Source organism: Vombatus ursinus, unplaced genomic scaffold, assembly GCF_900497805.2.
Source record: "Vombatus ursinus unplaced genomic scaffold, bare-nosed wombat genome assembly UNPS02014801.1, whole genome shotgun sequence".
Lineage (NCBI taxonomy): Eukaryota > Metazoa > Chordata > Mammalia > Diprotodontia > Vombatidae > Vombatus > Vombatus ursinus.
This window is the reverse complement of record NW_020954579.1, coordinates 7,759,121-7,774,788: the sequence shown is the minus strand read 5'-3', so window position 1 is coordinate 7,774,788 and position 15,668 is coordinate 7,759,121. Positions and strand designations below refer to the sequence as shown.

The window sequence follows — 15,668 nt, the reverse complement described above, 5'->3', positions numbered from 1 at the left end:
CCCTTCGTCTACCTCCCAGCTTGCATTTCCTTATTCCTCATCTATATATACATTCCCTAGAGTATTGCTGAGGCAAAGTAGCCTGCTGGAGTGGAGAGTAGCTTCCACATAATTAGTACACTTAGTTCCTTTTTCTGTGTTGTACCTCAAGAAACTACTGCTGGATGTGCCCTACTTCTGTCATTCTTATGTTGGGTTCCAGGTACCACATAGAAGTGAACCGAGTTCCTGCAGGCAACTGGGTTTTGATTGAGGGTGTGGATCAGCCCATTGTGAAGACTGCCACAATCACTGAGCCCCGAGGCAATGAGGAGGTAGGGCCTTGTGAAATAGCTGCCAAGATTGTTATCAAATTTACGTGGTTCTTGGGGACAACAGTATTAGTCGAGCCACAAAGACTTAATAGGAAACCTGGGCTCTGAAACTGGCTTGACCGAGGTCAGACCTCACTGGTTTTCCTTGCACAAGGAGGTTTTTGATGATAAGGGTATCCTCAGGGAACCCTCTCTTTGTCTATGGATCCTCCTGACTCCCCAGGATCTGTGATGTGAAGTAGATTTGTAGGCTGCTCAGAAACATCTGAGCTTCTAGCAAAAACATCCAATATTGGCTCCTCAGGGGAGCCAATCCTCTGTTCTGTGTCAACTATCACAGCTTTCTTTAGCTGCCACTTAGGCCAGGTGGCCTCACTGCTCTGCGTTTTGAATCTCAGGCTCAGATCTTCCGGCCTTTAAAGTTCAATACCACTTCAGTCATCAAGATTGCCGTGGAACCAGTCAACCCCTCCGAGCTACCCAAGATGCTGGATGGCCTGCGCAAGGTCAACAAGAGCTACCCGTCCCTCACCACCAAGGTGTGTCCCGGGCCCCACAGACTCATACCCGATAGCCACCATGTTGGTGCTGTAAGAAGCAGGAGTAAATTTAGCCTTAAGCTGGCATCTCTGTTAATCCCTCTGCTAGTCTGTTTCTGATTATACTGCTCTATACCCTGGTCGCTACAGAATGCCTTCCAGCTCCTTTTTCTTTCCTTCTACCCAAAGTACGTAATGCTGTCCTTTAACGTGGAGGTGAACTGCTGAGTTGTATTGAGCTAGCCATACTCCCTTTTGTGACAGAATTAGAGGCTGGCTTGGGGCTGTGACCATGGGACAAAGTTTTGATTTTTTTTTTTGTTTTGTTTTGTTTTTTTCAAAACCTGTGTTGTCTGGTGAATGTTAAACCCTAATCACCTTTGTAACTGGCCAAGGTGTGGTTTGAATTGATCACCTGTACTTCTTAAGTGTCACTTTTGAAGAGAGGCTGGCCCTATGCAAGGGTAATGGGATATTGAGTTCCTCCTCCTTGGTCTTCTTAATCCTGATTATATCAGTAGTTGCTGGCATTGTTGAGCCCCAGACTGAGATCTCTACAAGAACTATTGTATTTCAGGTGGAAGAATCTGGGGAACATGTGATCCTGGGCACAGGGGAGCTGTATCTGGATTGCGTGATGCATGACTTACGGAAGATGTACTCAGAGATAGACATCAAGGTGACGTCATGGTCCTTTTCCCTAGCCTTCCCTGGCTGGTGGGTGGCTTGGCTTCTAGTTCAAGACTGGTTTTCACCAGTGAAAACTACATATTGCTCCTTGAAAATACTGGAGATGGAAGGGAACGATGGGAGTCTGAGAGACTAAGAGAAGCTTGATGGGAAGGTATTTGTACCTATTTATCCTGTTTTCTTGGATCATATCAATGTTGGGACCCTGGAGCAAAATTTTAGAAAGAATTCTTTTATTTCTGAGATAATCTTTAGCAAAGAAGAGCCCTCTCTTTTTGCAAGTTCCTCTTTTGGTGCCAGTTTGGTTGGGTGGTATTTATACCTGTTATCCTTTTTCCTCACTCCTTTATTTCCCACTCTACTTTTTGATAGGGCAAGGGAGCACAGAGTTATGGTGGGAATAAGGCTGGCATTTTCCTCTGTTCTCTTAGTGCTGTGCCCTAGAGTGCCCCATCACAAGCTTGCAGTGGTTAGTTGCAAGAAGAGAGTGGGAGCCAGCCCTGCTGGCTTCAGAACTCCAGGTCTGTCCCTAAGTCACCTTTTCCTTTTCTTTTTTTTTTAATTTTAATATTTTATTTTTTCCCAATTCCTTGCAATAATTTTTAACATTCATTTTTAAAAATGTTGAATTCCAAACTCTCTCCCTCCCTTTCTTCCCTCCCCTACTTGAGAAGGCAAGTGGTTTGATATAGGTTATACATGTGTAGTCATGTAAAACGTATCTCCATATTAGCCATGTTGCAAAGAAAACAGACCTAAAAACAAAAGCAAGAAACAAAGTTTAAAAAGTATGCTTTAATCTGCATCCAGATTCCATCTGTTTTTTTCTCTGGGGATGGATAACATTTTTCACCCTAAGTTCCTCAGAATCTTCTAGATCCAGTGATCCAGTATCGATCAGTGTACTGCTGAGAATAGCTCAGTCAGTCACAATTGATCATCTTGCTGTTACTGTGTACAGTGTTCTCCTGGTTCTGCTCACTTCATTTTGCTTCAATTCCTAGAAGTCACCTTTATCTTCGTAAGCAAGTTCTATCCTTTGTCTGGGCATCTGTTTCCTATTTCATAGAAAGTTCCCCTTAGTGATTGGTAATGTCTGTGTTCTCCCTCCAGTCCCTTGTTCTGGTGTTGACCGAGTAGAGGATGTTGGCTTTCCAAAGGGATAGACTGTTGTAGGACCTCAAGAAGGACTGGGATACTCGGGCCACCACTGTTATCCTATCAGCCCTTTGGGGCTCATCTTTTAGTGTTAGGATTTGAACAACAACAAAAACCACAGGATTGCTTCTCTTTCCTTTTTCTTCCCTACTTCCTTTTTTGAGGGTTTCTAATGGCGGTGCAAGCAAACCAGTTGTCTCCATGTTATCCTTTGTAAGTTATTGGTTGCTACTCTGCACAGCTGAAGGAATTCCTAAGAGGAGCAGCTGGAGCTCCTTTTTTCTTTTTGGGTGGGAGAGTGCTGTCTTACCCCAGCAGGCCCTTGCCTAACCGCTCATCTTCTCTTTCCCAGGTGGCTGACCCAGTTGTCACATTTTGTGAGACAGTGGTAGAAACTTCTTCCCTCAAGTGTTTTGCTGAAACACCTAATAAGAAGTAAGTGGGGCGGTGCATATCTCCTCATGTGGACACTAATATCTTCAGCTTGCATGCAAGCACAGTTTTGCCTCCTGCCACATAGGAGAGAAGGCAGGACTCTAAAGTTGTGATTTTGGCAAGAGTCGGTATCCCCATCTCCTTCAGCGCCTGTGCCCATGGGCAAATTTCTGTGTTCTCTCCTCTGTTCCTTTATGCTTTCCTACTGTCTTACGGTGATTTTAAGGATTTACCCAGAACCTACTTTTAAAAACAAGTGATTTCAGAAGTAGGGAGCAGATCAAAATATATGTTTGACTGTTAGTATTGTTTTCTCCTTTCATACCCTTTAGTTTCTCATTGGTCTGTAATCATTTTTTGCCACTCAGTTTATATCACCAAGTTTCTTTCATTCCCTTTTACTCAGAGAGTAACCCTTCTCCTGGCTTTGTTTTGATTTTTCCATATTAACCCATTTTTTTTCTGCACAGGAACAAAATCACCATGATTGCTGAGCCTCTTGAGAAGGGTCTGGCAGAGGACATAGAGAATGAAGTGGTACAGATCACTTGGAACAGGTGGGAACGGGATTTTGTTCCAGAATTGATGGGGGAATGGATAAAGGGCAGGCAGCAGAGGGAAGTAGCTCCCCTGTTATCTCTATCAATACTGACCTCCTGGGGAAGGTGTTAGTATAGTCAGAGGAGTGCTCTATCAGCATCCCCCTGCTGTTACCCCTATAATCTACCCATGTATAGGGAAGAGGATAAGGAAGACTGATAATCCTCCTGAGAAAGACCACTGAAAATTGGTATTATCAAAAAGGCCAGTTGCAATGGAGCCATCCCTAACACCTCCATTTTCTCCTCCTCCTACCAGGAAGAAGTTAGGCGAGTTCTTCCAGACAAAGTATGACTGGGATTTGCTGGCTGCCCGTTCCATCTGGGCCTTTGGCCCTGATGCCACTGGCCCCAACATCCTAGTGGACGACACTTTGCCCTCAGAGGTACGGGGGAACTGGTGGGTGGTTTACTCATGGTTGCTAAGTGGGGAGGGGGGCAGATCTTGATGAGAAGACATTGAAAATGTTCTCTCAATTCCTTGAAGAGCTTTGAGATCTTCTTATGAAATAGAAGGCCTCTCCCACGTTTATCTCTCTTTTCTTGTTCTCCTTTAAGACTACTGGTCCCTTGAACAATGGTAAGAGTTGTGGCTGAGATGCCTTCATGTTTCTCTACAGGTGGATAAAGCTCTGCTGGGCTCAGTGAAGGATAGCATTGTCCAAGGTTTCCAGTGGGGCACCAGAGAAGGGCCCCTCTGTGATGAGCGTAAGTTCACTAATTACTTGTAGAGGCCTCTCACCTGGCAATAGGGAATACTGTCATCTCACCACCTCTGAGATCTGGGCAGTGGACCAGATTGAAAAGCAGAGACAGACCTATACCCTGCTCCAAACTCCCTCATTCATTCTATACTAAGTGCCTTCACCTGGCACAGGCTAGAATTAGATGTACCTTGTGTCTCCAGATCCAGAAGATGCCCTTCAGGTCTGCTGAAAGGAGGGAGGTCAAGCTTTGGTCCTGGATGGAGAGAAATAGCCAGTTAAACTTGTACAAAGAAGCAGGCCACAGTAGTTGGGCTTGCCAGACTGTTGGAGAGGATGTAATCTCTGATTCAGGCCTGAAACAGATACTGGCCATCTATCTGAAACCCTGGCATAGCTTTGCAGAATTCCCAATGGGCAGTAATTATTCTGCTTTATTTCTCACTTGAACCACCACTGTGTTTCTCATCTTTTGGCTTCTTCATCTCATGCTCCACCCATTTCTCTTCATTCCCAGTGATCCGAAACGTGAAGTTCAAGATCCTGGATGCAGTTGTTGCCCAGGAACCACTGCACCGGGGAGGAGGCCAGATCATTCCCACTGCTAGGAGGGTTGTGTATTCTGCCTTCCTTATGGTATGGAGCAGGCATAATGGAGTTGTGGTTACTTCATTGGCAAGGGTGAGGGGGTGGTGGCAATGCCTTGTCCATCTCTAAAAGACAATTAACCCAAACAACAATTGAGAATATCTGTGGAGAGCTGAACCCTTGGGAGACTCCATGCTCCTGCCTTCCACTTTGGCCTTGCCCATCCATTTTCTCTGGTTTCCTTCTTCACCTCTTCCCAAGCTGAGGGCTTCTTTCTTTTGCCTTGTTGCAGGCTACCCCTCGTCTAATGGAGCCCTACTACTTTGTGGAAGTTCAAGCCCCTGCAGACTGTGTCTCTGCGGTCTACACTGTCTTGGCAAGGCGCAGGTGAGCAAATCTAGCATCCTAGGTATAGACTCAGTGTGAGAGGTGATCCAGCTTTAAGTGAAGAAGGAGGAAGAGGAATCATTTTGCCCCACTCAAGACCAAGCATGCTGAGCTAATTTCCCCAAAGGAGTAATCAACAGGGGCTCCCAAGCAAAGGGTGTCTTGCTTTCCCAGCTGCCTATAAAGAGAAGTCCTTATTGACCTTTTGCCGCCTTAGTTCTTGGTCGTCTCTAGAGAGGGACCCTTAACCACTAGTTTGGGGAATGGTGGAAGATGAAGAATGTCTTTCAGACGAAGGCCTCTGACCCTAATTCCAGCTGAACTCCCACTCTTACTCCTTGTCTAAAGAAGATTGTCTTATGGTCCTGGGAGGAGCACACTGAGAGCACTCTACTTAATGTCTAATATCTGTTTTCTTTTTTTTTTAAGATGATAGCTTTGGTTTGGGGTAGATTTAAGGTTGGCCAGTGGTTAGTGCTTGCTTGACCATCTTTCCAGGGCATGGGGCTCAACTTTTGTCTGTCTGTCTCAGAGGCCATGTGACACAGGATGCACCTATCCCAGGCTCTCCACTCTATACCATCAAGGCCTTCATCCCAGCTATTGACTCATTTGGTTTTGAAACTGACCTCCGGACCCACACCCAGGGACAAGCCTTCTCTCTGTCTGTTTTCCACCACTGGCAGGTGAGGTTTAGGGGAAGGTGAGACATTTCCAGGGCTCTGGTAAGATGGATTACACCCCAGGACATGGGAGCCTTCCCATTCTTATATATGGTCTGTGTTTTAGATTGTACCTGGTGACCCATTGGATAAAAGCATTGTCATCCGTCCCCTGGAGCCACAGCCAGCCCCTCACCTGGCCCGGGAGTTCATGATCAAGACCCGTCGTAGGAAGGTACATGTTCCCTTTCCCCCATCCTGCACTCAGTGTTCTCACTAAAAGTCAGTCTCCATTCTTAGGGATTCCTCTCCCAGTGGACCACTAGGTAAAGCGGTATTCGTGGTATGTGGGATTTCTACACTTTCCTAACAGCTGCAGGCACTGGGAGATACTTTCTTACTGGGATGGGAGGGACACAGAAAAGTCCTTCCCTTTCCCTGTGAGAAATCATTGCTCTTTCTGAAACGGGCAGCTTTGTCCAGAGTTTTGTGTCAGCCCAGCTTACGTTGCACCCTTCCCCCCTCGCTGCTAGAGCACAGACCAGCTTTTCCCCAGGTCTCATTCTGGCCTTTCCTTCCCCAACCTTAGGGTCTGAGTGAGGATGTGAGCATCAGCAAGTTCTTCGATGATCCCATGTTGTTGGAGCTCGCCAAGCAGGATGTGGTTCTCAACTACCCCATGTGAGTTGGGGGGATGCTCCTGGCAGCTCCCCATACTCGGTCATGGGCAGCGCTTCCTGGACAGCAAAGCCTGGGAGGCCCAACTTTGGTGTGTTGGACCAAGTGGCTTTGTCTTTGCAGTTGCTGATGGCGGGATAGGGGGAGAAAAGAAATGGTATCAACTTTTTCAACAGCCAGTAAACTGTCTCTACGGACTGTCCAGGAAGGGAGGAACACTTGACCTCTTAGGTCTTTCCATGGCTTCTGCTTATTAGCTCTATTCCTCAGGGAGTGAAGGAGGGGGTGAAGCTCAAACCTCAAGGGGGAAGAAGAGAAGGAAAATGTCTGACCTTGAGAAGCCCTGTCCTGGGATTTAGATGGAATTTTATTTTTACAAGTTTGACCCTAAACATTGTTTGTAAATGAACAGAACATTCTGGTCTTTGTTTGGTCCTTTTCCTTTCATCCCTTTCCTTCTACCCCTTACCAGATCTATGCAGCCTTGCATTTACCCTGGTACTTGCTTTTGGGTGAGGAGATACAGAACCTCATAGATGGTCCTGCTGGCTCAGGCTTCTAGCTCAGGGCTCCCTTTCTCTGTTCATGCCCAGGGAAGCCTGTTAAGGGATCAGTACTTGCAGCCACTCTTGAATTAACATTTCTATCAACTGTCTGATCATTCTGTTTTTATGTGGAAGGAGGTGGAGGTGGGAGGAGAGGGAGGAATCTGGGATTCCTGATTCGGGAATTACCTTTGTGCTTAAATTTTCAGTGTGCCCAAATCCTCCCTAGTGGCATTGTGGTAGAGTGGAGAAGATTCTAGATTTCGAGTCAAAGGATCCGAGTTCAAATCCTAGCTGTTTCACTTAGTATTTAGCTGAGCCTGGGCTTCCTCCCCTCCAAATGGGGAGGGGGGATGTTACACGACCTCTTAGACCCCACCAGTTCTAACTTTATGATCCTGTGAGCTAAGAGGCCAAAGTCCTGAGTGCCTGCCCCCTACCCTCCCTCCCCCAGCTCATTCTTCTGAGCCCTCACACCAGCTGCCACCACCAACTACTTGAGTGCTTCCCTGTGTCAAGAACAGACTGTCACTTATCATCAGAATCACTTTATTCTAAGGAAGCATACAAGGGACTCATTTAAGGGAGTCTGACTGTCCCAGCCTCCATACAACTCCTACTTCTCCTCGGCATTATGTGCTGTTCTCTTGATGTAGTCACAGTACATGGTGTACACTGCACCTGTGTGAGAGGAAAGGACAGAGATAGCCCCTTGGGGTCAGAGTACTCATGCCCCCTCCAGCTGGCCAGGAGTTAGAACAGCTTCCAAAACCCCAGAGCTCCACTAGGTCAGAGCCCCTGGGGGTTCTGCTTCCTCTGTCATCTTTCTGCCCCAAGTCACAGCAGCTGCTCTAAACACCTGACTGCTCCGAACCCTTTCTCCTCGTTCTCTGCATCCCTTCCCCCAGCTTCTTAGGACGAAGATGGACCGATGGGGGAGGCCAGGCAACTGGCTATAAACAACCTTACACTTTGCTGCATTTCCCCACCCTACCCACCCTGAGTGGTAAAACAGGCTCTACCTGCCTAGGTGTGAAAGAGGAAATTTATGACGAGTCTGGACCCTGAAGGCTTGTCCATATTTGTGGCTCCTACTGGGAAGCTGCCTTGCCCACAGGATTTGGAGGAGTTTGGTCTCTTGCAGCCCCTGAAGTATCAGGGCATCAAGCTGGGTTTTGGGGGCCCTTGCTTTGATGCCTACTCACCTAACATGATGGCTCCCACGGCACAGGCCTGAGCTGCCACTCGAGTGTGGATCAGGTGTAGAGACATCTTGAGAGGGCCTCGGGCCTTTAGCCGGTAAATGCCGTAAGCTGTCACCACCAGACAGCCCCCCAGGCCTGTGCAAAGAAAGCGTGCCCCCAGGCTGTTAGGACAGAGCCAAAGGGGGCTTCAGTGAACTTCAAGCTTGCCTGACTCTGGACTCTCCCCTCTGTTCCCCCACAACACCCTGCACCTCATCCCCTTAATTCACTTCAGCAAACACACCCTTACATCTTATTCCAGTCACTGCCAGCGCCCCCATGTTGCCTGAGAGCTTCTTCTGATTCTCCATGTTTATTTTTAGGGTGCCCCCCCAGGAACCTGGATCGGTGCTAGCTCCTCTGACCCTTCATATAATTTCACTCTTAGAGTCTGTGTGCCAACCAACCCTGTAGTTTGTGTGCTGGTTTCTCTCTTCCTTCCACCCCCTTGGCAATTCCGTTGTTACTCAGTGTTTCAGTATAACACTCCTTCCTCTTGTCCCTCGGCACCCTCTCTGTCCTTCTGCTTATACTCCTGGTCAACTAGGGGCTGGTTGTTGTTCGGTGGATGGTGTTGGTATGTTCATTATCTGGACCCTAGCCTCCAAGAGCTTGGTTGGCTACTTTCCCCATCCCCATCCCCATCTGCAACTCACCCACAGGTACCAGTGGTGACTCCCTGGTCTTCCTCAGTAACTTATCAGAGACGCCGCCTTCGCCCTCAGGTGGCATCCACCAGTCCTTTTTAGCAGACATGGTCCTGGACCTAGATGCTGGCGCCCCAGCCCTGCCCTGAAAAGACATCTCCCACAATCAGAATCCTTGAAGTTGTCCTTGTTTCTTCCTCTCACCTGACTGTTGGGCTGGAAAAAGAAGGGTTAGACAGCTAAGGCTCCTTACCTCTCATGCTAAGGGCCACCTCTCTGGAAGAATGACCAACAAGTACTTTTCAGTAGATGGCCAAACCACACTATCTGCTATTTTCTGCATTCGACAACTATCTCTCTCTACAGCTCCCTTCTTATGACTTTCTTCTCCCTCTTCATCTTCCTTTCAATGATTTTTTTTTCCCCTGCTCCCCTCCCTCTCCCTCAGCTCCTTCCTTGAGATTGTGATCTCAAGCTGTTTGGAAGAAGTCATTGGAGGGGGTTGGAGAGGGAGGGAGGGCAGAATAGGGAGCTTTATGGATCCCACTGGACCTGAAAGTAGCATGGATAGGGGCCCTTGTGCCAAAGTATCAGAGAGAGAGAGACTCAGCATTTTAATCAGGTATAATTTACATGCTGTTTTGAATATGTTTATACATTGTTTTCTGTCAAAATGAACCAGTTTTCCCCTGCTTCCTATACTTTCACCTTCTACCTTTCCCCCTGCCCCTTTACTCCAGCTTCTCTCCCAATCTTTACTCCCTGCCAAGTGGTGGAAAGAAAGTAAAGTAAAACCAATGTCCCTTGACTTTTTTCTTTTTAACCTCTGCTGGAGTACCCATAGTCTCAGGCAACAGATGCGTGGCTCCCCAGTTCTAACCATCAGAACATCCAACTTTTGATGAATCTGAACCTCTAAAGACCTAGGAGCTGGGGCTGATGCAGATGAACTTTGCCCTTCCAGGGACAATAGAGGGCTGCTCCAGCACAGGGAAACCCTAGCATAGTGGCACGTACCTTAGTGTTGATGGTGAAAGGGAGGACTGTGGATATCTGGGCCTGAGCCTAAGCTGTTCAGAACTGGAGATGAGCTAGTACTTTGGGGTCAGGGGAACAGTGGCTTGGGTTTTATGGAGATTTTGGAGTGAATAAGGGGAGGAGAGTGAAAAGAATGGAACACTAGCCTTAACCCATGCGTGCCCCCCGCCCCCAGCCCAATCTGCTCTGGGAACTCCAGGCCTTGAAAAGTGTTGGGAACAGATGGAAGCAGCAGTGATTAGGAACCTAGGCCATCCTGGTTCATCTTCAGGCACCAATGGACACATAAGGATTACAGCAGAGCCAGCCCACCTCGTACGAAGGGTAAAATGGGAAATGTAATGTGTTTGGGGGAAGGGAAGTGGACAGAATTGACACTGGTTACAGAAGGCCACGTCTCCCAGCCATATGATCTTGGACACGGCACACTAGGCCAGCTGCTCTCAAAACAGCTTCCTGCCCCTGCCTTTCAGTTTCCCACCCTCAGCTGTGCTTCATTAGAACTACTGATGGATCCTAGCCATAGAGCTCTCCTGTGGAGATCCTGGGCAATGTGATGGTCACCTGGGGGGGTCGTGGATTCAGCTGCTGGAGTTAATTACCCTGTGAATAGGGAAAGGGAAAGAAGGGACCTCCTCAGAATCTGATCTCCTCCAGCACTCCTGTTGGCCCATGAGATTTGTTTAGGGAGGAAAAGTAGGAACAGCTGGGACCCTCTCACCTTTCAAAGGAATGCATGGACAGGTTTCAGAAAGCTGGACAGAGCCCAAGGCAGGCATCTGTCAGGATTGGCTATAGAACCTAGGAATCTATAGGAAATGAATATCATCCTTTGTTAGCAAGAGAAGGAAATGGAAAGGTGGATCTTGGAAGCCTACCAATAAAATGATCGTTGAGCATATAAGCCAATAGAGATTTCCTTTTCCACCAGATGCCTTTGTCCCTACCCTTGAATTCCCCAGGTTTCCCTTCTTCCATCTCCAGTCTCTTTGTCTTTGTCCACCAAAAGCCTGATGTTTGTCTCCGAAGCCTAGAAAGAGCCGTCCAACCTGCCCCACCCCCTCCCTAGACCCAACATAAAAAACTGGTAGGCTTACATTTCCAAGCAGGGGACAGGAAGTCAACTGCAGATCTCCTGGGCCTTCTCTCCTCCCCAGGGTCTGTGGGAACTGGCCTCTTTCTTTCTCTCACACTTTCCTCTATCCCTTATTCCCAACTGCATCATCTGGGACCTCGGGAGAGGCTCCAGATGGGGATCCTCCCTCGGGGCTCTGGATCAATAAGAGGGGGACCAGAAAGGTGGAAGGCTTATACCAAGAGGGCCAAGGAAGTGTTGGGGAAGAACACTGGCGGAGAGAACTTTGGACTTTAGACATGGGCTGTTGTGGTCCCAGCTCAGCCCATGGAAAGCAGAGCGAGCCTGGACAAGTCCCCCAACTTTTCTCAATGTCTGTTCCATCTAATGAAGATCAGATGACATCAAGGATATGAGTGCACTTTGTCTGTAGTGCTGTATGCCTGAAAGAGATTGTTATTGTGTAGGGTCAGGTGTTGGAGACTGAGTCACAGAGTGAGGATGTAGGGACAGGTGTGCAGGATAAGGTTGCATCCAAGTAAAAGAATCCAAAACAAAGGACATGGTATTTGTGTGTCCACCAGGGAGAAAACTAAGTATGAAACCCACAAGTCCCTGTTGCTAGTCCAGTGAAGGGTTACTTAAATGAATTTTCACTCCTGCACATTAATATTGGGCGGGGGGACTCAGGAGGGCAGAGGTCAGGTCTTAGACCACCAGATATTAAGAACAAAACTTTTTTTAAAAGAAATTCAGCATTGTTACTTTTAAGAATGTACTTCTTCCCAAGTAAAGATGCTATTTTAACTCACTGATAATCATGTCACAGGGGAGACGGAGAGGGAAGAAACACGCATTTATTAAGCACCTGCTATGTGCCAGGCCCTGTGCTAAGTGATACACAAATATTATCTGATAATGAGTTCACATTGCTGAGAGTATACTGGCATGCCAATGAGCTTTTGTGTCAGGATCCTGTTGTGCAGTTTTCCCAATACAACCTAGGCTGCTCTGCTCCTACTCAGTTTTGGGCCCACATCAGTGTCCATATGCAGTCTGTCCCTGTCCAGGGTATAGGGACCAATGGACTAACACTGTAATAGACAGCCCCATTCAACTATGTCAGAACAGATGGGGAATAGACCCATGATTTTCATTGGTATATTTGGTATATTTTCATTGTATGAAGAAATATCACTCTTCCCCAATACACACACACACACTGTCACATTCTTCTCAACTTAGAGTCATAGTTGCCTGGAACACAGAGAGGTTAAGTGATTTGCCCAGGGTCACACAGCCTAAATATGGCAGAGATAGGAATCTCTGCAATAGGCATTCTTTAGCCCTTTGTTGTAATCTTTTTTTTTTCTTTTCTTCCATGTGTGGACTATTAGAATGGCCTCCTTTGAGTGGCCGTGGATCTCATTATAGTGGTCTTGTTGGTATTCTGGGACTGGATGCAAAAAGCGTGAAAGTCATCTGCAAACAGGACTGTGTGAAGGGCCTAAGTACCTATAAGCAGTCAGTCCTTCTATTTAGACCCTGTGTGGGACAAAGGTGAACAAGTTCAGGAGATGTGTCTTCCTGTTTTATGTCTCACTTGACACAATTAAAGATACTAGTATGGCTGTAAATCATGGAGCATCATGATTTCCACAGGATCAAAATGACAGATGGCCCAGAGGAAAAGGAAAAGATGCACATGGAGGATATAAGTAAGTTGCAATACACTCTTAACAATGACCCGTGTGCTGGAGAAATATGTGATGGCAAAGAAAGTGAGCTGGTTGCAAAATCAGCTGAGGGGTAACATACAAGCTGAGTGTTGTAATGGTGCCCATAGAATGTCAAAAGACCCTGAGGAAGGCTTCAGCATGTTGGATAAATTGTGAGGATTTGGGAGAAGACAGGGACAAATGGGAGGGGGTGAATGAGTTGTAAACTCATAGCAAAATTAGCACTATTGGAGGGAGCACTTGAATGAACTGAACTCATGTACGTATTATATGCAAAGCAGTGTGCTCTCTTATGTATGATAAACATGCTATGGGAAAGCTTGGAGCAGAGGTCATGTCCCCCCCCCATTCCAATACTCTACACCGAACTCCCCTGGAGGAGACACTTGGAATGTGCAGAGGGTGAACAGGACCAGTCAGCTCATTCTCCACCCCCACCCTCCAACCTTGATGATTTAATCCAATTTAGATGTTTACCAGAGGGAGGATACTACTCACCCAACTTGGGACCAGCTAACTCAGGATATGAACTTGGAATAAAATGACACACACACACACACACACACACACACACACACACACTCACTCAATCACACAGAGTTTGGCCAAAGATGGAAAGAATGGAACTGTAAGATGTCAAAAATCTGGCTAGTACTTAAGGGGACACCGGCCACAGAGTGGTTAGAAGTTCCACTGACTAGAGCTAGGGGGATAAAAGAAACCTGGGATGGGGTGAGAGTGGTAAGAGAGTAGAACAGTAGTTTAAAGGGACAGGCAGTGGGAGGACACTGCCAGGAGAAGAGAAAGCTGGGGAATGTAGAATCAAAGTCAGGAACAATTTAGAAAAAAAAAAAAGATTAGAACTGAAGACTTCAGTATAGAAAAGTAGAGGAGTCTGACCAGTCTCTCCCACGGTCACAGACCAGCTTCCTTCTTCGTTGGCCCTAGGAGGTCTTAGTTATTCTAGTGATAGAAGAAAGGGAAGAAAGAAGTAGAAAATCTGTAAGGAACAGATAGGAATAACAAGGTGGCCTTGGTCGGTTCCATTTTTAACTTAACTCATGTTTCTTGGCCCTTCTGCATTGGCTTCCTCCATTATTCAGCCCTTATCACTTCTTAATGGTTGGTGCAGCCAAGCAGGGCTGAGATGGCTGGTGTCAGTATCATCTATGTCACTTGTGCAGTATGTAAGCCCTGTGGAACAGAATGGCCAGACTGGGAGTGTGTGGTGGAGAAAAGAGAGAGATGCACGAGTTCTGCCATGAGCCAAGGTCCCAGGGAAGCACACAAGGGAGAAGGAATGAGTAGGAGCTGGAGGACCCTAGGACTTGGGAGAGGTGGTCCAGCCGGAGGAATGGGAGTAAATACCAGGTTGTACCCAGAGGAAGTTAAGTAAGAAGAAGGGAGAAGAGGAGCCTGGGAAACTACATTCCAGGATGAAGTGACAATGCTGAGAGCCTGGAGGAGATACCTCAAAGGGTCTCATCCTCTCCGGGGCATGAACCCTTCCAAATACTTTGACCTAATATTTCTCCAAGACTATTGCTGAAGGCCACAGGTTTGCACCAGGAACTGTTTTCATGAACCTTTGGATAGGGGATGGGGCCCATCCTATGTATGATTTCCTGGGTTAAGGGAACTTGAACTCCTAGGTGATGCAGGTAGGCACCTTCCCTGAAATGTTAAAAGTCCTAGTTACCTAGAGCACTGAGAGGAGGTCAAGGGACTTGCCTAGGATCACGTAGCTAGAATGTCAGAGATGGGGCTTGACCCCAGGTCTTCCTTGGTTTTGAGGCCAGCACTATACTATACTGCCTCTCGTTGAGTTCTTTTTCAGTTGTGTCTGACTCTTTGTGACTCCATTTGGCGTCTTCTTGGCCAAGATACTGGAGTGATTTTGCTATTTCCTTCTCCGTGTCATTTTACAGATGAGGAAACTGAGGCCAACAGTTTATAATTTGTCCAGGGTCACACAGTAAGTGTCTGAGGCCAGATTTGAACTCAGGAAGATGTCAGACCTGGCACTCTATACACTGTGCCACCTAGTTGCCCATTCCTTCTAGAAATCCTCTAAATGTGAGGTTGCACACAGTACTGGATTCAAGAAACCTAGGCTCTGTTGCCCACTAACTGTATGGGGGGAGGGGGAGAGGGCATAATTGCTTCACCTATCTTGGCCTCAGCCTCTCACCTGTAAAATGGGGCAGGTTGAACTAATGGCCCTGAAGGTCCATTCCAGCTCTAAGATATTATGGCTCTAGGCAGCCCCAGTGGAACCCATGGAGACATTTGAAAAGACATGGCGCTATTATATGAGGTGACTCTAGAATTGACCCGGTGAGTATTAGAACATTAAAGGTACCAGCAATATCAGCGCTGAAGAGGCATGTTGTAGTATGCAAGGGAGGGGATCATTTTTGACCACATGAGAAACTGCAGGACTCCCACCACTTGCCTCTGCTATTTTGTGAATATCGTTTGTTTGCAAAGTTCTCCTTGTTGGCTATCTTTTGATTTATAAAGTGATAGTTGTGCCCAAAAGTTCCCCCATACAGCCACCCTTCCCCCACAAAAATCACCTACCCTCACTGTATCTGTGGCTGCCACATTAACATGCTGGAGGTGA

At 47.1% G+C, this 15,668-nt stretch overlaps 2 protein-coding genes across 6 annotated transcripts in view; one reads left to right on the top strand and one right to left on the bottom strand.

Annotated features, from left to right (window-relative positions):
- Positions 1–7,177, top strand: part of EFTUD2 (elongation factor Tu GTP binding domain containing 2) — a 45,856-nt gene extending 38,679 nt beyond the window's left edge. The window contains exons 17-28 of the mRNA XM_027872835.1: positions 203–314; positions 713–853; positions 1,431–1,532; positions 3,054–3,136; positions 3,607–3,693; positions 3,995–4,121; positions 4,356–4,443; positions 4,957–5,075; positions 5,320–5,414; positions 5,947–6,100; positions 6,204–6,311; positions 6,666–7,177. Coding sequence (XP_027728636.1) covers positions 203–314; positions 713–853; positions 1,431–1,532; positions 3,054–3,136; positions 3,607–3,693; positions 3,995–4,121; positions 4,356–4,443; positions 4,957–5,075; positions 5,320–5,414; positions 5,947–6,100; positions 6,204–6,311; positions 6,666–6,761 — 1,312 coding nt within the window. The 3' untranslated portion in view covers positions 6,762–7,177. The remainder of the gene's footprint in view (positions 1–202; positions 315–712; positions 854–1,430; positions 1,533–3,053; positions 3,137–3,606; positions 3,694–3,994; positions 4,122–4,355; positions 4,444–4,956; positions 5,076–5,319; positions 5,415–5,946; positions 6,101–6,203; positions 6,312–6,665) is intronic.
- A 654-nt stretch (positions 7,178–7,831) lies between these two features.
- HIGD1B (HIG1 hypoxia inducible domain family member 1B) lies at positions 7,832–11,392 on the bottom strand. Of its 5 annotated transcripts, none has more exons than XM_027872841.1 (4): positions 11,326–11,392; positions 9,200–9,335; positions 8,505–8,639; positions 7,832–7,980 (listed from the first exon to the last, which is right to left on the bottom strand). In XM_027872841.1, exons 2-4 carry the CDS (start codon positions 9,297–9,299, stop codon positions 7,916–7,918), a joined length of 300 nt encoding a protein of 99 aa, XP_027728642.1. In that variant the 5' UTR covers positions 9,300–9,335; positions 11,326–11,392; the 3' UTR covers positions 7,832–7,915. The 5 variants fall into 5 exon arrangements, with proteins under 5 accessions (XP_027728642.1, XP_027728638.1, XP_027728641.1 ...); XM_027872837.1 differs by lacking the exon at positions 11,326–11,392 and adding an exon at positions 10,208–10,963 and having other exon boundaries at positions 9,200–9,406; XM_027872840.1 differs by lacking the exon at positions 11,326–11,392 and adding an exon at positions 10,208–10,963.
- Between the last annotated feature and the right edge of the window lie 4,276 nt (positions 11,393–15,668).